The 23,457-nt window shown below is 57.1% G+C and overlaps 1 protein-coding gene across 10 annotated transcripts in view; it reads right to left on the bottom strand.

The window, feature by feature from the left end:
- Window positions 1-2,878: 2,878 nt before the first annotated feature.
- The window catches only part of KATNIP (katanin interacting protein), a 151,532-nt gene continuing 130,953 nt past the window's right edge, over window positions 2,879-23,457 (bottom strand). For all 10 annotated transcript variants that reach the window (XM_019754670.2, XM_019754669.2, XM_019754672.2 and 7 more), the window contains 10 exons: window positions 17,803-17,980; window positions 13,696-13,861; window positions 11,071-11,225; window positions 9,555-9,619; window positions 8,366-8,476; window positions 6,545-6,684; window positions 4,478-4,579; window positions 3,797-3,957; window positions 3,596-3,681; window positions 2,879-3,080 (listed from right to left, as the gene is read on the bottom strand). In XM_019754670.2, coding sequence (XP_019610229.2) covers window positions 3,022-3,080; window positions 3,596-3,681; window positions 3,797-3,957; window positions 4,478-4,579; window positions 6,545-6,684; window positions 8,366-8,476; window positions 9,555-9,619; window positions 11,071-11,225; window positions 13,696-13,861; window positions 17,803-17,980 — 1,223 coding nt within the window. In that variant the 3' untranslated portion in view covers window positions 2,879-3,021. The remainder of the gene's footprint in view (window positions 3,081-3,595; window positions 3,682-3,796; window positions 3,958-4,477; window positions 4,580-6,544; window positions 6,685-8,365; window positions 8,477-9,554; window positions 9,620-11,070; window positions 11,226-13,695; window positions 13,862-17,802; window positions 17,981-23,457) is intronic.

Genomic DNA, 23,457 nt, shown 5'->3' with positions numbered 1-23,457 from the left:
CTCCGGGAGTCCGGGCTTCCTGAAGCCTCTTCTCTGCTGTGGCCAAGATTCACTTCCAGGAACCCATGCCTGGGCTTGTTGTCACCCAGGGGCCTGACAGCTACAGCTCTGGGCTGATTGACACCCTGTGCTTGTGGGGCAGGGTGGGCACAGCATGTGGGGGAGGAAGCCTCTGTCCCCCCACCAGGGTTCAGGTGGGGACTGCCGCCTCCAGCTCGCAAAGGTGGGCTAAGGACTGTGGCGTTTCTGCCCATGGGGGGCTGAGGGGCCAGGAATGACCCCCCCTGCTTTTACCTCCCTGGAGAGGCCAGGAGGGTGGATGAACCAGCTCTGGGATGTTCACGGGGCACAGGTTGGGGACTGCTGCCTGCAGGGGACTGTCCGGCCTCCCGTTCCATGGCTGAAGGGCTCGCCTGCCCTTGAGGGTCTCCAGGGCCGGTGCAGACATACAACCGTGTGTGTCGGGGGGGGTGGCTCTCCAACACCAGGGTGTCTGGGCAGAGCAGGGCCCCTCTGTCTTCTTAGGAACTTGGAAGCAGGGAGGGGGTGAGCCTACCAGAGGCTTTGCCATCTTCTCTCCATGTGTGTGGTAAGGGAGTATGGTGGGGGGCAGAGGGACGCACTTCTCCCTGGGACAGTGAGGGAGGTGAGTTTCCAAAGGGCCCTCTTGTCCAGCACCAAGGCAACGGCTGGCGCCCGAGCCGCCGTCCAGACCCCGCTTCAACTGAACCTTTTCCCCACTCACGGGCGGCTTCATCCAGACGCCAACAGAACTGCCACGCTCGCCCCCACAGAAGCAGGGCAGTGGAAACTGCAGAAGAGGCCGGGAATCGGGCATCTGGGTACCGGCTTCCAGGGTCCACATGCGCTGAAAGGAACCCCCAGGGCCAAAGCCCCAGGAGACCTCACCCCTGGGCCCGGGCCTATGGCTCTCTCAGGATCTGTGTGTTGGCCAATGGCTGCCAAAGCTGGGCTCTTCAGTAAGTTACTCAACCTCTCTGGGCTTCTGCCCCCGTATCTGTAAGGATTATCACATGGGACCCACCCCATAGGCCGTGACTGGGATCGAGTGAGCGAGCGCCAGGCGTGAAATAACCGCCGTGTACGGGTGGGCTCTGGCATCTGTTTGACACTCAGTGCCAGGATCGTGTCCCCATTCGCAGGTGGGGGAAAAAGCAGCTCAGAGAGGGGACGTCCCCCATGTCACCTGGCCAGGCTTCAGTGACTGCAGCAGTTCTTGACCCCAAAGCCAGGGGGTCAAACTCTACTCTTAATAACGTCTACTGATTGTGCAAGAGAAAAAAATAGAAATTTATTTTAGAGTTAATGCCTGTACAGGCTTTCTTTCCTCCTAAATTGCATGGTCCATACAATTGAATTTTCATTCAATTATTATAAATATCAGCTGAGATTCCAGGAGCGAGCGTGTGCAGCTTTTGTGCTCTCTCCCCAGCAAATCTGACCTGTGCTCGTGCCTCAGGTGGGAATGGACGGCTGGGCTCCCTTTAAAGCCACCGCACTGGTTTTGGTCACAAGGGGCTGGTGTGATCAGCCCTCGACTCCCCCACCCCCACCCCACCCACCCCAGCTCTCCAGGGAGCCTGGAGGCCCTGTGGGAGCTCGCCATATCCCAGAGGTGAGCAGAGAAGTGGGGGCTTGGAAACTACAGAAATGATGTATCTTCTTGGGGAGAAACAATTCCTTATATTCACATCGACCCCATGCTCCAAATGAAAAGCGCATTTGCACAGCTGCCCGCGCGCGGAAGCTGCAAAGCTCATAACGTGTTTGCAGGGCTCTCGGGCGCATAGGAACGCATTGGAGTACAGTATTGCCGCGGGCCGGGCCGGGCGCCAGGAAAACAGCGGATTAATATTGGGACGAGAAATTACCCACCACTGGGAAACCAATTAGGTCCCTGATCCGAGCTTGTTACATAGATGGAAATAGATGCGTTCTGGGCTTCTCTCGGCTGGGGGTGCAAGGCACCTTTCCAACTTGCTGGGAAGCTGCTGGAAGAGGGAGAAGGGGCGGGGCCTGGGCAGCAAGAACCTCACTGCCTGACTCCAAGGGCACAGATGGGGACAAAAAGCAAGAGAGCAAGCAAGAAAAGGCTGCCATCAGACCCCAGGGACCCCTCCAGACAGAGTTGTGTCCGGAGGGGCTGGGGCTGAGGGTGGGCTGTGGCACTGGTCCTCCCCTGTGGCCAGAGGGCATCTGGATGGGCCCCGCTGGCCATCTGGGGTTGGAAGCTGCCCAACTGCCAGTCCTGTCTGGGCCTGGCAGTGCCACAGGGACAGTGCAGGCATGCCAGGGGCAGCCCAGCACTGGACAGCGGGTGGGCACAGCTCCCTTCCTTTCCTCAGCAGGACACATGTCCTTGGCTAATCCCTTCTCAGGCCTGACAAGAGGCCCGACGCCCCTGCAGGACCAGCAGGACCGGGATGGTGAGGGCGTTGTAGCAAATCCAGGTTAGACACTGGGGGTCCAGGGGACAGCCCCACCCTCTCAGCCAGCTCTGCCAGCCCCCAAATGAGGCCGGGATGTGTATGGGGGAAGGGGAGCTGGCACCTCAGCTTGGGACCCTGAAGGTGGAGCCCCCCCACCAGCACACCCCGTGTGTTGGTATTGGTGTTTGAGGCCCGGTCCCCCTGCCCTCTCAGCCAGGCTCCGGGCTGCATGGAGGCAGGGAACCTATGACAGGCCTGAATGGACGCTGGCCCTCCTTTGCTGGGTCTTATGGGAGAGGCACCAAGCGGGGTGTCCGGACTCCCTGCTGGGGAGAGTCAGAGGCCACAGCTCGTCTTGTAGCAGCGGCCTTGGCTCCTCCCGCCTGTGAACAGGCCCGTCCACCCCTCAAGTCCCTTTTCCCCAGCGGGCTCCCCTCCATACCACAGCTCTTCCAGCCCTGGGGTCTGGGCTGGCCGACACTGAGGGCTGAGGGCGGGGACACAGGTGCTGAGTGGCGGCCAGTGGCGGTGCCCCACGCTGGCTGGGGACCAGCTCGTCCTCCTTCTCCAGTCAGCACCACCACCGCCTGGCTGTCTCCTTCTCACTTATGCAGGTTTTGGGGCGTAAGGCTGTGTGGGGAGAGAGCACGGAGGGATCAGGTTACCAGCCTCTCCCCTGGAGGGCTGCCACCAGGCCCCTGCAGAGCTGGCCCCCACCTGCACCTCCCAGCAGCCTGAGCCCCGCTGCTGGCGGCTGACCCAGCCCCTCTGCCTGGAGCAGGCCTCCCCCCACACTGTTCCCTCCGTGGGGCCAACTCCCTGCATCTTTGAGGAAGCAGCTCACACACCACCTCATCTGGGAAGCCCTCACCCTGTGCATCCACGGCCCAGGGCACCCCCTTTGCTAACATGCTTCTGCCCTCAATGGGCTTCTCCCTCTGTGTGCAAAGGCCTGGCTTCCAGGAAGCGGCACCAGGCCACTGGCCCCGCAGGAGGAAGGGGCCTCGTGGCTCGGGGTTCTGCCCCTATCCGCCCCTCCTGGGTGGAGAAGAGGGGTCTGAGGGCAGCCGGCGGGCGAGAGGCTGTGTGATGCTGCCAGCTCCTCTCAGCCCAAACTCCCGAGGGGGCAGTGCGCAGAAGCTGACCTGGGTCCGCTGCCCTCTGCTTCCTTTTCGAGTTGGTAACGATTTGGTTTTCATTCATCATCTGGACGTCCTGGTCCTCCAGGTGCCTGTAGCCGGGAGGGAGAAGACGGGCAGCTCCATCAGGCCCGGGCCGCGTGTCCCTGCCATCTGTCCTCGGCAGGGCTGGGGGGCCGGGGTTGTGGCGCGGCGCTCGGGGCGCACCTGACAGCGGTGTGTTTCTCTTGCTGGCAGATGTCCGTGTCCTCCGTGAAAAGGATGGTGTGGTGGGGCACTGTGGGCTCGCACGTGGGCAGGATGCCCCCAACCAGGTGGCCCACCATGGCCAGGATCCCATTGTACACGAGCAAGTCGTCCACCAGGAGCTGAGGAGACAGAGGCGGCGCTTGGCGGAGGCCCCGCCCCCTCCCGCCTGCGACCTCGTGCAAAGCGCATCACTGCGCGGAGCTTCGCTTACAGGTGCCCGACCTGTGTCAGGACTTTACAGCGTCACAACCACTGGCGAAGGCACAGGCCCTCAGGAAGCTGAGGCTCAGGGGACTGAAATACCTTTAGCCCAGGGGGCAGAGCTGGGAGGTCCCCACGCTCCCCAACCCAGCGTCGCCTCACCCCCCCAACGAGAACTCCCTAAACCACTACATTCGAGAAGATGAAAGAAGAGGCACTTTCTGTGTTTTCAGGGCGATGATTCAAATCGCTGGGTGGCGGTTTGAATTCACAGTTGGATGGCAGATTTCCTGCATGGAAGACCTGGAATTTCTGTCTAAGGTTGCAACAGAGAGAAGTCAATCAAACTGTGACAAATGGTAACTGCTGGTGGCTAATTACCAGTGAGTACGATGACCTAAAAAAAAAAAAAAGCACCAGCTAATAATAAGTACTTACGCCAAACTCCTTCACCCCTCGTTGGGGTGTTTTCGCGTAATTCCACAGTTTGATCATGGACACGGTGGTAGGGAGATCAAAAATCACATAGACCCGGTTCACCTATCAGAGAGAAGGACTAATTAAAACAGGCGTGTTTGCAAACAGAGACGCTGGGCTGGGCGGGGGCTGCCAGGTGTGTGTGGGGCGCGCCTGGGGGGCGCCCGAGGCAGTGCGCTCACGGGAGCCTGCGTTGCTCAGGGCTGGGGGCAGGGGGTTCCCGCTGCCTTTCATCTGCTCGAAGCCCATCGTGAGTCAGCTCACGTGTGACTGCCTTTGCAACAAACCGCTGAGCTGGCTCTTGGAGGGCCTGCTTTCTTGGGCCTGGCGTGGCCCCCATTTCAATCCCCACGGAGAACTGGGTGAGCCCTTCCCTTTCCCCCAGGTCAGGCCAGAAGCACGGTCTGGGGCACCGGGGCAAAGGGACCAGGCCTCAACTCCTGAGTCAGGGAGCCCCAGGCAGTCAGTGACCCGTCTGTCCTTTCCCCAATCCTGGGAAAGCAGAGCAGAAGGGCCCTAGGGCACCGCTGGGTAATTTGCAGCATGAGTCCTTGAACCTCTGCGGGAAGGGCGAAGGGAGGGGGTGGGCCAGATCGGGGGTGGCATCAGCTAGTGACGTGGGACCCAACAGCCTCCCATCTCCTCTCTCGCCAAAAGACTCTTAACTATGAGGGGCCCTTGTAAGATGGAATGAAGCAACAAGCCTTCAGTGTTGGCACAGGCTCCAGGCTTCGCTGTGCCCGTTTCTGCCCTGGTCTCAGCCTGTGGCCATCCTCGGTTGCCCCAAGTGCCCCGAGATGATGGAAGGCTGGACCGGTGTGGGGGCCACGAGCATGTGGCCGGGGTCTGAGGGCTGGTGGACCTGTGCGCCCCCTTTGCAGGGCTGGGGCTGGGGCTAGAGGGCTGGCTTCAGGGAAAGCTGATGGACCCTGATACTCGGGGGCGGGCAGTTTGGGGGAAGGGTATTTGGAAAACCTCCAGCACAGAACTGCCGATGCTGCCTTTCCTGTGTTTGGAGAGGAAAATGCACCCCCTTATCCCTCCGTCTAATCACACGGGGCGGAAGAGGGGACCCTTCAGTGGTCACACGAGTGCCCCAGGCTGCTGTACATCCTGATGGTGGGGACAGAGCTAGGAGAGCAGTTTCCAGGCTCTCGGCCTCACGTGGAAAGGTGCTGGCTCAGGTAGTAGATGGTCATCAGCTGTGACTAGTGGCCATCAGCTGTTACCGGTTAGCCATTAGCCACTGATATAACTGCCGTGGCTGAGCCTGCAAGCCTGGATTGCAGTTAGCAAGTGAGGTCAGTTGGCAGAGAAGCATACGGTGGGTCCCGGATCATATGGCTCCTGCTTCCTGTGTGTCCAACCCAGCCGCCAGCGAGACTATAGTGGTCTGACTCCCCTACCTATGGCACGACACCGACCCAGGCCTCTGGCCGCGTGGCTGGGAGGCTGGCGGGTGCTAAACCCACCTGTCCCATGTCCTGGCCTCTCACCTCCATCGAGAAGTCCCAAGTGGGTGGAGGATACCCTTAGGCTTGCCATCAGGCCTTGGAGAAAAAAGACAAGCAGAACCCATGGCAGGGTCTGCGACTGGGGAAACTGAGTCAGTGTGTTGGCAGAGACGACCAGGCAGATTTGGTCAGAGAGAGGGCACAGTTGGGGTCAAATGCCTGGTGACATAAGGAAGGAGAAAGTGGAGAGGGTGGGGCTGCAGGGAGCAGCAGAGGCAGGAAAGAGAAGCAGAGACCAATGCCCACCGCGGATGCCCCGGCCCCCAGGACGGCTACCCTGGGGCTCCCAGCTTCAGAGTCCCACTGGCCCTTATCTCCCTGCTGGCCCCTATAATAAGTGCCCAAGAGCAAAGAGAAAGAACTGCTGGCCCCGAAGAGCTGGTGGCTACGACCTGAGCCTCCCTGAAAACTCCCGGGCATTTGGACTCATTCAAGATTCACTTGGCCTGGCAGAAAGACACGTTTGAAACGGGCTCCCCGCTCCCCTGCCCGCTGGGGGCCCCTGGGAACCCACCAGGCCCGGCAGGATGGGAGCCAGCCACATGTGCCTGCCGTCACTGGTGTCGTTCACTTGGTCGATGAGCTTGTCGGGGGTCCGGACGTCCCCGCACACGCCCTCCAGGCAGTTGACGCTGTCGGGGAAGGCGGCGATATCTGTGGCAGCCTCTAAGCGGCCATAACTCAAAGCACTGTGCTCACCCCTGGGCCCCTCTTGTCACACGGACTGCAGGGCTGGGAGGACACGGGGCTGGAGGGGCTGGCAGTGGCTGGCGTCTGCTGCTTTGGGCAGCCAGAGAAATGACAGATTAGACATGTTCTGGGGGAAACGAGAGCATGGAGGCCGAGGGGAGTGGGGGGGAGTGGGGGGGGCAGCCAGTTCTAAGGAAAGGGGAGGAATCGAAACAATGCAGACAGACAGCTGGAAAGGGGGAGTGTCCCAGAACTGCTGGGGAAATACGCTGCTGACACTCTGGAGAGTGGAAGGCAAATGCTGCTGCGAAGGGTTTCTTTTGCAAGGTCATGGCTGGACTCTGCCTCAGCCTGTGAGGGCTGTGCCAAGACCGGAAGGACGGGAGAAGCCTGACCCAGCGACAGCCACTCCACTGATGGGCATTAACGCGGGCCTAGAGAAGCCGGTTCCAGCTCTGGCTCTGCCATTCTGACCTGTGAGGTCTTGGGCGAGTCACGGGACGTCCCTGGGCCTATTTCCTCATCTGTAAAATGGGTATAAACATCTCTACATCCCAGAATTGACGGGAGCATCTCAGAGGACACTGGATGTGAGCGCTCTTGGAATCAGTGAACAGCCCAAACCACCAAGAATCATTTATCCCAGGGGAGGAGTATCATGTCACCAGGAGAAGGCAGAACAGGACCCAACTGGAGCTGGGGGACCCCGAAGAGATGCCAGGCAGGCTTTGGGGTTTGACCTGCTCTGGCCGGTCCCTAACTGTGCTGGGTTGGGGAGTCACAGGTTGAGAGCCCAGAGGGGCCAGCTCAGCAGTCAAGAGCCTGGTCTCTGGAGCCAGACTCCCAGCTCCATCATTGACTGGCTGTGCAACCTCGGACAAGTTGCTCAACCTCTCTGTGTCTGTTCCTCATCTGTAAAATGGGGTAACAACAGCACTGACTTCACAAGACTGTCATGAGGGCAAATGAGGGACTGACTATGCGATGAGCCTGGCACAGTGCCTGCAGAGTGAGCCCTCAGCAAACGCTAACACGGGGTTTTGGGGGCCTGGTGGTTATCAGTGAGTGAGGGCTGAGATCAATGAGAAGGACGCTTGGGGGAAAGGGCAGCGGATACTCAGGTCCAGCCATCGTCGCTGTGTATCACTTGCCTCCCATTGCCATGTTCTCAAGAGAGGCTAAAGTCTGGGGTTGTTATGTGAAACCTGATTTTTAAAATATATCAGCAACTCATTTAAAAGAGTTAAAAGCCATTCCACACCATAGGGTTCCATCGTCAATAAACTCAGGACACACTGGGTTGAAGGCAGTGCCTCAGGTCGTGCCCTGCAGGCCTTGTCAGAGCCTTTACAACTCCCACGTGGCCGTGGTGCTCCAAGGGGAGCTCCAGTTGGTAGCCTCTTCCAGTTCCCAGGACCACAGGACTCTGTGTGATGGATCCCTGCTTAGGCCTGGCTGCCCACTGCTCACTGCTGTGCCCACCCCAAGGGCCAGCATCTGACCGGAAACAGAGCCTGCGGCATTTTTAATCCCAGGGCTGATTCCTGCAGGGTCATTTCCCTGTCCATTCAGGGCTCTGCTCCTGCCCCTGACCCCCCAGGCTCCCGGCAGTTGGGGTGGGGCCCCTTCCGCCTGGAAAGGATACTGTTTTCCGACAGAGGGATCTTCTCTCCCCGCTCGTCATACAACTCCAGGCCCGTGAGACCAATGTAGTAAGGGTCGCCCCAGCTGGTCAGCAGCTGAAACTGAAAAATGACTGGGACGTGGCATTAAGGAAAAACAGCTTTAAGTTTCTGAGAACAAAGTAAAACGACGACAAAGATAACATAGGGATGTGATTTTTTTTTTTGGTTTATATAGAACGAGAAAAAAATGATTTTATCTCACTGAGACTGAAACCTATCAAAATATGTGGCATTAGATTTTCTTTAAACTGTGTGTGCGCGCGTGCTGAGATTGAAAACCTTTTTCCAGGCCCCAGAAGACAGGAGAGGACTGTACTCTCCAGGAAGCTCACAGGATAGGGACACGTGTGTGTCACAAATGCATTGTATTGGGCTGAACAAACTGACCAGGCCTCACACTGTCTCATGCCTCAGTTCCCCTTGTTGTAAAATCACAGACGAGAGACGCTGTTCCCTCCTCCATCCAATCCAAGTGTGCGGGCTGTCGGGGCACGTGGGAATACATGATCTTTGCAGCAGCAGGAGGGACGGGCTGTGGCAGGCGGGCCCCCATTGCTGACAACCGGGCATCCAGCCCTTCCTCAGCCTGGCCCCCCACTCGCTCCCAGCATTCCCAGGAGCAGGCAGGGCAGGGAACCTGACGAGCAGCAGGGCCCAGGTGGCAGTCCTTCCAGGAGAACTGGCACTGAGAGAGCCAGGTGGCCTGTGTCACCAACCCGGCCCTGCCCCTCCCAGCTGTGCAGCCTTGGGCAGGTTCCTTAGCCTCTCCGTGCCCCAGTTTCCCCAGCTAGTGACATGGGGATGGGAGCAGAACCCACCACATGGGGCTAACATGGCAAGTTAATGCAGGCAACCATCGTGAACGGTGCCGGGCTGCAGTTGGGGTCCAGTAAATTCGAGCTGCTGTTCCTTCTTCACCTCCTCCCAGCCTGGTCCCAAGGACAGCCCCCCAGTCTCGTCCCGGGGGTCAGGTCCAGCTCCTCGGCCCCTCCCAGCTAGAGTCGTGGTGCTGCCCCAGTCCCAGCAGCACCAGTGTGCCCGAGACCAGGGAGCCCTCCCACCCTCTCCTAGGAAACCCAGGCGCCCTCTCCCTGGGTCCCAGACCTGGCCCCGAGCCCAGGCAGTGCAGTGGGTAACGGGGGAGGATACAGCCACAGGGCATCAGGGGGGCCTCGTACTCCATGCTCGCCTGCTCCAGGCTTTTCGTGTTGAGCCTGAAGAAACACAAAACAGCATCGATAAGCAGGAGATCGCAGTGGTCTGAATCACTGGTCAGTTATTCCCCGGGGACTCGGAGGACACAGTGTCCCCTGGGAGGCAGTGGAGTGCCCCCTGTGCCGGGGGAGGGGGGCTCAGTCACAGCCAACGCCGGCCCTGCATTCTCGGCTTCCCCGGGACGGACCCTTCATGCTCACAGCTACCCTGCGAGGTGGGTGCTCTTATCTCTGGGTTGTGAACGAGGAAACGAGTAGAGAGAAGTGAAGTCACTTCTCAAGGTCACACAGCTAGTGCGAGGCAGAACTGCGATGTCACCCGAAGTTGTCTCTTAACCGCCCCTCTACTGCCCCTTCGCGAACAGGGTAAGTCCACATTGTGCTAAGCGCTGAGCGAGCCCCATGATGGGGCAATGGGGTGGAGAGCCAGGCAGGGGCAGCGAGGTGACATCTGAGCTCAGCCATGGGCAGAGTCAGAGCCAAGCCTCTCAAGCCAGGAGCAGCCAGAGCAAAGGCCCTGAGGGAGGAAGGGGCTGGGCAGGGGGTGGGTGTTGGCCAGAGAAGCTGAGTATGGATGGGGTGGGGTGGGGGAAGGGCAGGGAGAGGAAGCTGGAAGGTGGGGAGTGCCCTGAAGGCTTTGGCTTCCTGTTCCTGAGCAAGTGGCTTCACTAGCCAGGGCCTCAGTTCCCACATCTGTAAAATGGGCATAATAAACCCTACTTGAATAAAAACAAAGCGTCAGGCACAGAGCAGGCACTTGGGAGGGTGAGCTCTCTCCTCGTCCGCATTTCTCCCCACGGGGCTTCTCTCCCTGGTGAGCAGCCACTGCTCTCCAGCCCTGACCTGGTTTCCTTACATTTCAAGGGCAATGTTATAATTAAGTGACTGTTCCCAGTGACCGGCCCAAGAAGTGATCCCAGCGGCAGTGGAAACTCATTTTGTTTCCAGAGCTTGCCCTCTGGCGTTTGGACATCAGGGGGTTTAAATGAGTGACCTTCACGTGGCATTTACAAATTGCTTTGAACGTAATGTAGCTGAGACTGGGGCCAAGAAATCCCAGGGAATCCACGCCATGTTCGGCCCTATTTTTCTCTTCCGATGTTTCTAAATCAGGAACACAGAAACAAGAGAAGGAAGGCCCTTCCCCTAACCAGCCAGCGGGCAATTTTGGAATCAGGCAGCCGGGATCCTCTTTTCCCAGCAGGAAGCGTAACGAAGCATTTAAAAGCTCAAGCACTCCAGACGCTGAGAAACCCAAACACGGAGACAAGGTAGGTCGACTCCACAGGCTTCCGAGAGGCTTGGCTGAGCTTTAGACGCGGCGAGTTGCAAAGCAATGCGTTTGATCACCATTTCAAAACGCTTTAGGTGGACACTTCAGAGCGCGGCAGAGCAGAGGCTGCGGACAGGGACAGACGTGTGTGGGAGGGACAGACGCGACGCCCCCTCACCTCTGGGCCGGCTGGGGCAGCCGGGCCTGTACATAGTCCACAAAGAGGATTTCTTGAGCAAAATCAAAGTGGCAGTTGCCTGGCCCCTTCCGGATGAGGAAACCCTCTGGAGGGGAGACGCACAGGCCGTCCAGGGAGACGTGGACGATTTTGGCCTAGAGAACGAAAGAGAAAACATGCCTGAAGGAAGAAGCCAGCAGGGAGGACAGCAGTGTGTGCTGACATGGTTGGTGCTGCTGGCAGCTGGCACGTATGGCGGCTGGAGAGACTTCAGAGCCCCCAGCCTGAGAAAGAGCGTGGGCTGGCCTTTCTTCCAGACCAGCACTGCCTGGCAGGGCTCACTTTCCAGTGTCATCCCTCCTCTGTGCCATGTGCTGGGCTGACAGCAGGGGGCCAGGCAGGTGAGGCTCCTGCCACAGTGCAAGGTACAGACATTCTGCTGTCCACTCAGCTGCAGTGGCCTCAGGTGGTACAACACGGAGGTCAAGGGCATGGACTCCAGTGCTTTGACATCAACTATTGTTAGTCGTACAAGTTACTTAACCTCTCTGTGCCTCAATCTCCTCATCTGTTAAATGGGCTCAATAATAACTCAGGGAAAGCATCCACAACAGGACAGCTCCTGGCACAAAATCTATGCCCGATAAGTGTACAGCTCCTTCCTCGAGCCCGGGCTCACACATCACTTCCTGCTCTCCCTTCTCAGAGCTCTTAGCTCTCCTTTTAGGGTTCGTGCTCCTAGCAGTGTCCTTGGCGGCTTGTGGGTCTCCCTTGGTGGCACAGATCCCAGCTGGACCATCTCTACATCTGTCTCAGGGCCTGGCACACAGTAGGTGCTTACCAAGAGCTTGCTGAATCAATTAGATTTGGGCCAACAGACCCCCCGTCCCAGGCCAGGTTTTGCCAGCCAGGATCCAGCAATAAATCTCAAAGCCTTAGTGGCAGAGTGAGAGGTGGCTCCACTCTGTTTGCCCTGGGTAGGGGGTGGTGAGTGAGCAGAAAGGGGAAATAAGCAGTACCCCTTCTCCAACCACACGTTTCGGAATCGGGGCTTCTCGGCACCTTACCCCACCTTCCGTGGGCCCAGCTGCTGACCAAACTGGTGGAATTTCACCTCGGGAGAGGCAGAGGGCTCCTCCATGCAGAGAGAAAAAGGGCCTTGCCCTGAGTCTCATGCATAACTTGTATGCCCCTGGAGACCTTCGTTCCTTCAGTGTTGAGGGAGCCCCCCCACCGTTATGTCAGTTGGTTAGTCACCAGGCACATAAACCTGAAAAGTGTAGGGTGACCGGCCTCAGGCATGGCTGGATGGGGGAACCCAAAAACCGTCGCTATGTTCACTCTGCTTTCTTTGGGGTAATTCCAGCCCCGACCCAGGGCTGGGCCTGGATCCCGGACTAGCCCAATTGGGAACTCTGACCCACGGATCTTGTGATTGGTCCACCCTCCTGGAACTCGGCCAGCACAATCAGTGTGACTCCTGGGGTTTTGCTGGCTCGCTTCAAGAGAGGAGTTCTCTCTTCTGCTGGATTTGGAGCCTGCAGGACAGAAGCCTAGAGCTGCCAGGGTCTGCCCCATGGAGAAAGCCACTTGGAAATGAAGCTGGCAACAGAGCAAAGCAGAGGTCCGGGGAGAACCGTCCCTCTTCCAGGGCCAACACCTCCTCCAGGAAGCATCCCTGACTTCCCCAGGCCTTTGTTCATTCCCTTGGAGGGGGCTTCTGTTATCACCTCCTGCAGGACTCTGGCACATGGGGGGAGCCCAGACCAGGCTCTCAAGACCCGAGGCCAAATCCTGGCTGTCAGTTTTCATGTGGGAAAGGAGTGACAGCCACCTTCCAAGGCAGACATCCTCCTCCTCATAATTTCACAGACAAGGAAACTGAGGTTGGGAAAGCAGACCACGTTGCAAAGGTCACACGGCTGGTAAGGGTCAGGCAGAGATTCAGGCTCAGGACTTGTGACCCCAGGGCCCTAACTGCATTGCTGTATTCAGGCGACACTTCCGTGTAGTGGGAGGGGCTACATCTTTCATGGTTCCTAGTCACACAGGTCAGAAAAGCTCATGCTAACGGGCACTTCTGATGCCTGTTTCCACTTCCCAGTGGAGGCCGCCGCGCTTTCCCACCAAGCACACGGACAACAGTATGGAGCTTCGAGTGAGGCCCCAAGCAGGCAGATGTGGACTGGGGCTCTCGCTGTGGGACCCTGGAGGAGTGACTGGCGCTTTCTGAACCTCACTTATTGATACCCTGAAAGATGGGGGGGTAACACCTGCCCCCCAGAGGCTGGCACGAGGGTCCAGAGAAATGCCTGGCCCCAGGAAGCGCACGAGGCACAACAGGGCCACAACCAACATTGCAAGTCGGGGCCCAGTCTGCTGAGGGCCCAGAACCCCCAGAAGAGACGAGCTGCTGCAGTTTCCCCGACTGCCTGGGCTCTTACACGCCTGCATTTGCTGTTTGCAGAGGAAGGAAACGGCAGCGTGTTCTGTCCCTGGCTGTAACCCCAGCTCCATTTGGAAAGTTCTGGAGGATTTATGCTCCTCTCCGGCAGCCACGCCAACCGTTCATCATGGCCCCGCTTCCCTGCCAGTGGGCTGGGCACGGCCCCCGTCCCGGCTCACCCCTCGATAGGTGTCCTCAGGAGATTTATTGTAGTTCCAGAAGCGCAGGCCGGCGATGCTTTCAGCTCTGTCGAAGCAAATGGTGACCATGTGGTCCAAGCCCGGCGAGAAGGGGACCAGCCACATGTGCTCGTCCTCCATCGTGAGGTTGGCTCCGTCGATTAACCTGCACACAGAGGGGAGGGAGCGGTGAGGTGGGGGTGGCCCAGCATGGGGTCTGCGCCCCGCTCAGCCCGGATCTGGCCGGAGCCTGGCCCATCGGGCCCACTGAGGGAGGTGAGACTAATTAAAGCCAGTGTGGGGCCACCTCATCTCACCTGAGTGAGACGAGACAGAATAAGAAAACAGGAAAAAGTAACCATCTATGCTGTTTAAGGTGCAGGGAAGCAGTCACCAGTATTTTTGTAAAGGGAGGAGGGGGGCAGGGAATGTGTCCCTTTTCAGGACCCTTTAACCCGGTGATTCCGTTTTCTGGAATTTTTGTCCCCTCAGGAAAATGTATTCAACATGTGGGAAAGGCTATCAGCACCAAGATATTCATTATAACCTTATTTATATGAGAAAAATTGAAAAGTAACCTAAGAGGTCTGAGAACAGGGAACAGGCTCAATCTGCGCGGCTGTTAAAAATGCCAGTTGTCGGGCTGACGCAGCAACGCGGGGGCCGGGCCACGGCGGGCGGGGCCTGAGCCGACCTTGACGCTGTACAATGAGGACAGGACCAGGGCAGCGACACAAAAGGGAAAAACACAGCGTGTCAGAGCGGACGGATGGGACGTGAACCTCGCTCTCTCGTCCAGACTTTCTGTAAAATGCTGTAATGACTCGACTGCACACTTGGAAAGGCTTCTATCCTTTCTTTCTCGCGCTTGGGGAGAGATGCTAAAGCGTCGGGATGAGTCTGGCAGCTCCCGGGCAGCTGTGGGAGCGGGTGCGGCCTGGCACCACACAGCCTGGGCATCTCAGGGCGCTTCCCACCACCAGGTCGGAGCCCTAGCCCCTCGCGTGCTTCTCAGCGGCTGTTCTGAACTTGTCCCCTTGCCCACGTTGCACGCCCAGCCTGGCCAGTTTCTGGCTCTCCTGCCTCGTCCTCCTGCCCTCTGCCCATGTTCGTCCCAAAGCTGCTGGCTGCCCTGGACTGCCCAGCTCGCTTCAGCCCAGTCCAGAATCGCCTCCATCCTTCTGGCTCCCGGCCCGGCCTTGGGGACAGGGGCGTCCCTCTCAGTCTCTTGGGTGATGCCGTCCCCTCACCCTTCCATTTTCCTGGTGACTTTGAAGCTGCTGCACTGGGAGAAACTCACGCTGTTGCCATGTTTCCTGGATTTTTAAAATAAACTTTTTCCCCCCTTTTACATTTAAAGTTTTAGATTTGGCACAAATCTGATCATCTAAGTGTTCATCCAGGAAGGTAATGTTTCTTTTCTCTAAAAGGCTGTTATTAAACTGATGGAGGATAGTGTGTTTTACAATCGCTGGCATCGGAAAACAGGAAATTCAGCCATTTAACACTGGGGTGTTTGTGGAGTTAAGCTGACTAGAGAACCTTCCATAAGCAATTACCTCTCTGTCCTGGAGCTGGAGCTGCCTGAGAGCAAAACTGCTGCCCAATTTTGAGTCGAGAGGCTTGTTGAAGCGTTTACAGCTGACTGTGCAGGGAGGTCCCTACAAGAATATCCACATGACACCTCCTACCTTTGTCAACACAAAAAGCCTAGAAACAATGACCAACCCACTAGCAATGAGCGTCCCCAGTGGCCAGACTATGGTCTCTAAATACCATTTCCCACTAGAAGGAGCTAGAGTTTCGTGGAGAAATGGCTGGTTCCAATGGGACAGAAATATACAAGATGAGTACATTGGAAACTTATATAATAAAATCATTCTTTTTAAAAAGAAATATACAAGATGAGCCTGGAATAGCTTGTCACGTCAGAAAGCAGGGAAGCTGGGGGCGGATGGGTGGCTCAGTTGGTTAAAGCGCGAGCTCTCGGCAATGGGGCTGCCGGTTCAATTCCCACATAGGCCAGCGAGCTGCGCCCTCCGCAACTAGAATGAAGTCAACGAGCTGCCGCTGAGCTCCTGGGTGGCCAGATGGCTCAGTTGGTTGGAGCGCGGGCTCTCAACCACAAAGTTGCCGGTTCGACTCCCGCAAGGGATGGTGGGCTGCGCCCCCTGCAACTAACAACGGCAACGGACCTGGAGCTGAGCTGCGCCCTCCACAACTAAGATTGAAAGGACAACAACTTGACTTGGATGGAGCTGATGAGTCCTGGGAAAAACACAGGATCGGTGTATCGCCAGTTTGCAACCCCGAATAAATTAATGGATCTAACCACTGAGGACTGGCCGCCAAAGATCCTGACAACCGGACATTCTATGGGCCCTGAAGGGAATACACAGTGACATCTGTGTTCCGAGGGTCATGTCTTGCCCCCAATCTGATCAGGCCTCTAGATCTAATGAACTATTTACAAGAAATACTGGGGTCCAAGGAACAGGTTAAACAATAACCATAGAGATTTAACCAGTAAAATCCAGGGCAAAAAAAAATCTGGTTTCTTCGACATATGATTTATAAGAAAAAGATAAAAAAAGATGGAAAGGAAGGAAGAGATTACAAGAGGCTTAAGAAACATATCAACCAATCACAGTGTAGGGATCTTATCTGAGTCTCAATGCAAGAAACAAACTGTAAAAAAAGACTGTCAGGGAAATAGGAACATGCTGGACCTCTAGTAATTTAAGGAATGATGATTCTTTTATGTATGAGAATGGTACTGAGATTTTGTTTTCTTTCTAAAGTCCTTCTTCACTGTTTGGGGACACAGACTGAAACATTTAGAGATGAAATGCTATCAGGCCTGGGATTTGCTGCGTTATGGTCTGGGCAGAGGGGTGGTAAATGGGTGGTAGTGGGTGGGATGAACGAGGGGTGGGCAGCGGGGAAGGGGACCCAGGAGCCCTGGGTCTAAGTATGCAGCAGTGTGAGTCGCCAAGACGCAGAGCACAGAGCAGCCCCTGAGCTGGCAATGACAACAGGACAGGAGGGTCGCAGTTAAGAGGCACCTTATAGAAGCAGGGTGGGGTCACCCACTGACCCCCCACACACACTCTGGACCAGGCAGAGGCGGCAGCTGTCAAGGAGAAATCCCCTTTCAGCCCTCCAGCCACGGGATTTATTGTCCCCATTCTACTGATAGGGAAACCGAGGCAGAGAAGACAGCATGACTCAGTGGTTAAGTCTATGGGTGTTGGTCTCCCATGGTCCTGCCCTCAGATCAGGATTCTGCCACTCACAGCTTCGTCTGCATGACCTTGGGCCAGTTTTCAGCCTCTCCGTCCCTCAGTTTACATGGGGCCGTCTGAGAGCTGTTTAAGGTTGAAATGGATGAATACCTGTAACCTACTTAGCATAGCCCAGCATCTGGCATTTAATAATTGCTCAAAAAACAGCAACTATCATTTCAGTTATTATTATCATTATTATTATTGAACAGGTTAAGAAACTTACTTACTAGCTGGCAAGGGGCAGAGCCGGGATTTGAACTCTCATCCCTCTGACGCCCCTAGACGCTTGCTCACACGCCCAGGCAGGGCCCAGCCTGAGCAGTGGGGGCAGGGTAAGGGGTAAGAGCAGGTGACGGCCCCCATGGATCGCTGCTGTATTTCCGGCTGGTTCTCTTACTGGCTTGACTCAGCCTGGACTTAGGAAATCTGACGAACGCAGAGGAAAGCACGGACACTTCCTCAGCAGTCACCTCCCACCTCCAGGAGGGGAAAGCGTCCTGCGCCTGACAGCCGTCCCCGCAGAGGCCTACCAAGCAGCCACTATCCTCGCTGTCCTGTGCTAAAGCACAGTGGGGAGAACACCAAGCACAGGCTGCCCGGAAGCAGGAGGACCTGGCTGACAGCCCTGCCCACGATGCCCAGCTGTGTGGCCCTGGGAGGGTCCCTGCCCTTTCTGAGCCTTGGTTTCCCTCCACTATAAAATGGGACGGCACACACCTCCCGGGATGGCGGGGGGAGGGGGGAGTACAGGCTGCTATTTGAGGTTTGAAGCTGAAGCCTCAGATGCCGTGTGAGAGGCAAGCTTCTCACAGACACCTACTTGTCCAGGGTCCGGGAGTCGTCCGTGTACTCAGGGAGGTCATTTAAGTCTCGGGGGCAGGCGGAGATCTGGTGCGGGTGGATGGGCAGTGCCTGGCCATCCCTGCTCACCACCTCCAGGCCCGTGAGCCCCAGGTAGTGCAGGTCGCCCCAGGAGGCAGTGAAATTCAGCTGCAGGCCTGCAACAGGGAGAAAAGGGGCCTGTGAACACCGGAGATGCAGGCGGAGGAGCCCGAGATGGAGACGGGAAGAGGAACGAGCTTTAGCTTCCGCGTTTCCTATCGACTTGGAAACCCAGACTCAAACGCCAAGTGCCTTCGGGGTGGGCTCCACGCCTTCCTTTCCTCTTGGGGCCCTCGGGCCTGGGACACAGACATGTTCAGGAAATGTCAGCGGGATGAAGGGACCAGGGTTGTTTAAACCTGGACACAGTCCTGGATCCTTTCTCTATGTGCCGATCAGGTCGCCCCACCCGACGCTTAACATGCTCATGTGGCTTCCCACGCTGCCCGGCCAGCAGGCCTTGGCCATCTGGCTTCTATTTCTCTAATCTTAACTTGCACCAGGGGTCCCTTCACAAGACTGTCACTAAGTCACTCATCTATGGCTGTTGCCCACCACAGGACCTTTGCACATGCTGTGCTCTCTCTGGAATGCCCGTGGCCTGGCTACCTTGTGTTCATCCCTCAGATCCCAGCTTACTTCCTCAGGGGCGTCTCCGACGACAGCAAACCTCCATTCACATCCTGCCGTGTCACTGTGAACTCCCCCTGCCATGCCCTGGTCACCACTGGGATCTGGTGATCGTTTGGTAAATATCCATCTGCCATGACAGACAGTTAACTCCCCGAGGGCAGAAGCCCCATCTATTCTGCTAGGCCACTGTGTCCCCAAAGCCTGGCACTGTGCTTGGCACATAGTAGGAGCTCAGTACAGACAGTGATTCACCAAGAAACGAAAGGGAGGCAGCTGCATCAGTAAGCCGTACACTGGAAACAGACGTCTCATGCAAATTGGCCACCACCCTGAGGAGCCAGGGTAAAGGAAGGAACGCGTGGTGCCACCTCTACCCTCTGGCCTTGCCCCACCCCTGAGACCATGAAGAAGTGATCTCCTGCGGTCCTGGGAGTCACCCATCTGCCCGGGAAGCTCAAACGGAAAGAACCTATTGGTCAGGGCCTGTCGCAGGCTTGGGTGGGGGTTCTCTTACTTAATGGTCTCCCGGGAGAGCAGGCCCAAGCCCAGCGAACTCTCCTGCCCTTGGGGAACGTTCAGCCTATGTGAGCGCCCTTTGCTGCTGCGTCCAAAAGCTTCACGCTCGTGGCAACTTGCACAGAATGCCACCACGGAGCGTTGGAAGAAAAGGGCCTGGAGGTCATGCGGTCCCACCCATTTCAGCTCAGAGGAGAGGTGGGGCGCAGGGAGGCCCCTCCCTGGAGTCCGGCTTCCTCTCCTACGCCCCTGTCCTTTCCAGTGTATGTGTTGGAACTGAGCCTCAGCTCCTCTGCTCACCTTGATGCCAGGGTCACTGAGCACCTTGGGGGCAGATGACAAGGACGTGTGACCAGTATGGTCCCAGGCCCATCACGGCTTTGGACAGCACTGGCAGCATACAAAATGGCCCCAAATTCCTCCCACCCTGTCCCTGCCTCTTCACAGGGACAGGGTGGGAGGAATTGGCTTTGGCCGTGGGGCAGACGCAGAGGTGCTGCGAGCAGAGGCTGCAGTGCACGTGGACGCCGGGGCCTGTCCCTGTCCCCACGCTTGGACCTGGCCATGTGCAGGAGCCAGGTGAGCCCTGTCGTCCTGTCACACTGGCCTCCCACCTGCCGGACATGAAGGCATCCTGGCTCATTCAGCTGCCAGCCCATCTGTCGACTGACCAGACACAGGAGCTGGCCCAGCAGGTGCCAGCCAGGCCAGCTCAGAGGAGCAGCACTGCCCAGCCAAGGCACTGAATGATGAGCCAATCATGAGTAAACGGGGGCTGTGCTTCGCCACTAAAGCCTGGGTCCGTTTGTTCAGCAGCAAAAGCTCCCCACTGGAGCCTGTGTCCAAGTGTCATCTCCTCCGAGAAGCCTTCCCTGACCACACGGGCCCAAAGAGCACCACGCCCCGACACTCTCTAGGTCCTTCCCCTGCTTTACGTTTCATCACAACACTTCTTACAATATATTCTACATGGACTTGCTTATTTGTTTTCATCAGTTTCCCCACTAAGATGGGGGCAGGGACTCTGACGACTGTCACTCTTGCGTCCCCAGAGCCTAGAACAGTCTCTGAAAAATAGATGGTCAATAAAAGGTTTCTTTCTTTTTAAATAAACGATTGACTGAAGAGGTTTTAGTAGATTCCTGCAGGTAAACGAATCAAAGTAAAATCATTGAGCTTCACCAAATTCCCCGTTCATGGAAAACAAATAATTAATTGAGCACTGGAGACACAGAGCAAGCAAACATGTAGTGAACTCTCTCCATGAGCTTCCACTGCAGTGAAGACACACAATCAACCCGTAAACAGAAGAATGCGATGGTTCCACAGAGTGATGAGAGCCATGAAAAAAGAGAGAGACGGGCTAGGGCATGACTGGGCGGGAGCAGGGTTAGTCAAGGAGGGCTTCTCGGAGGGGGTGACGTGAGCTGAGACCTGGTGCAGAGGTGGAAGGAGGCTGCCAGTCTTCAGCGTTTCTGGAAGAACATTCTCGGCTGAGAGGACGGCACGGGCCAAGGCCCTGGGATGGGAACACATGTGGCCTGGAGTTAGGACTGAGTCACCCAGGGGGAGGGTGGAGAAAAACGAGACTGGAAGGTTAGGCAGGGGCTCGATCACGTCTGCATTTTCTTCTCTGGCCTGGGGAGCTCCTAGAGGCGTAGATTTTGAAGCGGGAGAGTGACACGATCTGATGTGCATCTCAGAAAAGGCACTGGGGTCGGACTCTAGAGAGACCAGGGCGGAGGCGGCTGCGATCCCCACGGGCTGGACAAGGGCAACAGGGGGTCCAAACAGAGGAGAAGGGGGCAGATTCAGGGTCTGTTCTGGAGACAGCAAGCGCTGCCCGGATGCTCAACGGCCTGAATGGAAGGAGGGAAAGAGAAGACACCGTTGACCAACTGACAGAGTGACGGCCTTCAGAGGGAGATGGCCTTGAGGTGAAGGAGGAAGAGGACGTGGGTGAGGAATCTGTGTCAGGAGAAAGGCCAGCTCCTCTGTGACAACCAGACACAGCATCGCAGACTCTCCCGCGCCCGTGGTCCCTTTGCTTGCCTGGCAGAACACGCTGCGAGGCCATCTAATTTGGGGCTGCTCCGAAAGCGGCCACTCGCCCAGTGGAGCTAATATCCATGTTCCATATTCATTTTCCTCGGGTGTGTCAATTAGTATTTATATACATGGAAATTAATTTTGTTATTCCTCGTCCATGCTTCGGTTCTCTCAAGTTCCTTGCCTGTTCATCACTGCTGGTATTTGCAAAATGTCCAAAATGTGTGTCATCTGCAAATTAGCAAGTCATATATCCCCTTCCAAACCATTACCAGGATTGGCCAGATTTGCCAAGGCCCATGCATTCCCCAGGCTGCTTCATCAAAGCTCTCCCCATTTGCTCAGGCTGGTTGAGCAGGGTTAGGATTTTGGATACAGTGAGGAAAAAGCCAGAGGCTCAGAGAAAAGAGATCCAGAAAGCACAGACCTCAGAACGTGCAGAGGGTACTTGGTCAAGAGGTTCTCCTGCCTAGCTACTGAGGAGAGAGCAGAGAAATTACACTTTCCTGGCAGCAAAAAGGTCTCAGCTCTACTCCAAGGCAGAGCTCCCAAAGGCATTGAAATCACATTTCTGAGAAAGGTCAGAAGCTGGCTCCATGGGAAAGACATTTGCAGACAGCATCTTTGGGGAAATCAGCACATGGAAGGGACAGCAGCTGCTTCCAGCGGCCAGCCACCGTCCCGCTTCTGCTTATGGCATCCTGACGTCCTGCGGGACTGTCTGGGTGGCTGCCCCTGAGCCCTGGGCTCCAGCAATGGGCCCTTAACCCAGGCGGAGCCAGTCCGTGTTTTCCATCTTGCATCTCTGGCCCCCAGTCCTGGTGGGTCGCTGTGATTGGCTTCAGGTGTTTGTCATGTGACGCAAGCCAGGCTGAGGGCCGAAATTCTGGGACAACTGCTGGGCGTACCGGGAATCAGAAGTTGTCTTTTAGTTGGGATTGTTGGGCAGAGGGTGGATGTGAGTCCAGAGCATCCAGCAGCTCCCACGCGGACAGAGTCTGAGTGGAGACGGGCAAGAGAGAGCAAAGCAGGGCAGAGACGGAGGGAGGTGCCAGGACCGGAGAATGTCACTTGCACACCTGGATCCAGCTTCACGGGAAGCTAGAAACCCCGACCTTTTTAGTTGCATAAGCCAATAAATTGCCTTGTTTGCTTAACTTAGTTTGAATGTGGTTTCCACTGTCGGGGGGAGGAGGGGGGTCCTGACCACAGTGTGGGCCACCGGGTGACAAGACATGCTCGCTATCTTCCAGGACCTCACAGTTCTGAAGAGGACGCTGCCTTCTCACAGACCTCGCCGGGACGCAGCTTGTCAACGTGCTGAGGGGCGGGGGCAGGCTGTGAGTTCAGACTCGCCTGGTACCAGCTGTGGGACCCTAGGTGGCTGCCTCACCCTCTCTGAGCCTCGGAAAATGGAAAGAATGAGTCGGGAGTGTTTACCAATGAGGCAGGGGGAGCCCCGGTACCATGCCTGAGCAGGAGACCCTCCAACCAGGCTCCTGCCTACCTTAGGTGGGCTTCTTAAATTACTCTGCTGCCCTAAAGTAGCTGAGAGAGTGTTCTGGAATGGAAGGGCTGCAAGGATTCCAAATAAGGCAGCTCCCTCTTTGCTCAGAGGTAATGAGTCCTCACGTAGTGACTGCGGGAGATGAATTCTCCCTGAGCACAAGGGGAGGAGCTGGGGCTGCACCGGGCCCTGAGAAGGGGGTGTGGGGGCGCTGTGGGGCGCTGCAAGGACTGTGTGCTTCCAGTGAGGGGGTGCTGACTGCTGACAGCTCACAGCTGCGTGTACCCCACTGTGACCGCCCTTGGCCTTGCCGCTCCCCAGGGCCAGCCCAGACCCAGTAACAGGTGGACACAGGCATAGGAAGCCCCGCCTCCTCACAACCGGGACAATTCCAGGGGCGGCTCAGGTCTCACTCAGCTCCCAGCTCCGGCTCCAGGTGGAGCTGGCAGAGGCCTGGATGTGGCCCAACCTGTCCCCCTGCCCAGTCCCGCTTCCTGTCCCCTCAAGAGCACTCCCCAGTGGCCTCCAGATCAGGGCCTGCTCCCTGGGACCCCAGCCAGGACAGACAGGGACAGGGAGGGAGGGCATGGGGGCTGAGGCGCGGCTGGCACAGAAGCCTGCAGGGGGGTCCGGGGAGGGTGCGGGAAGGAATGCTGCACAGACCAGGCTGAACTGAGATGCTCCCATGTTTTTCTGGAGAAGACGGCGGGGGTGGGGGGAGAGGAGTGTGACAGTGGCACAGAACAACGCTTGGCATCAGAAGACGCCATGCACAGGGGCGAGAGAGAGCGGGAGGGGAGGTTACAAGGAGCAGGTGAGCAGAGAGCCTTATTAACTGGGAGCGGGAGGGAGGGGGTCAGTCAGCTGCGACCTCCAAGATGCGGGCAG

The sequence above is a fragment of the Rhinolophus sinicus genome, linkage group LG18 (assembly GCF_036562045.2).
Source record: "Rhinolophus sinicus isolate RSC01 linkage group LG18, ASM3656204v1, whole genome shotgun sequence".
NCBI classification, from domain to species: domain Eukaryota; kingdom Metazoa; phylum Chordata; class Mammalia; order Chiroptera; family Rhinolophidae; genus Rhinolophus; species Rhinolophus sinicus.
Note: the sequence above shows the minus strand (reverse complement) of the source record. Positions and strands in the feature narration are given on the sequence as shown.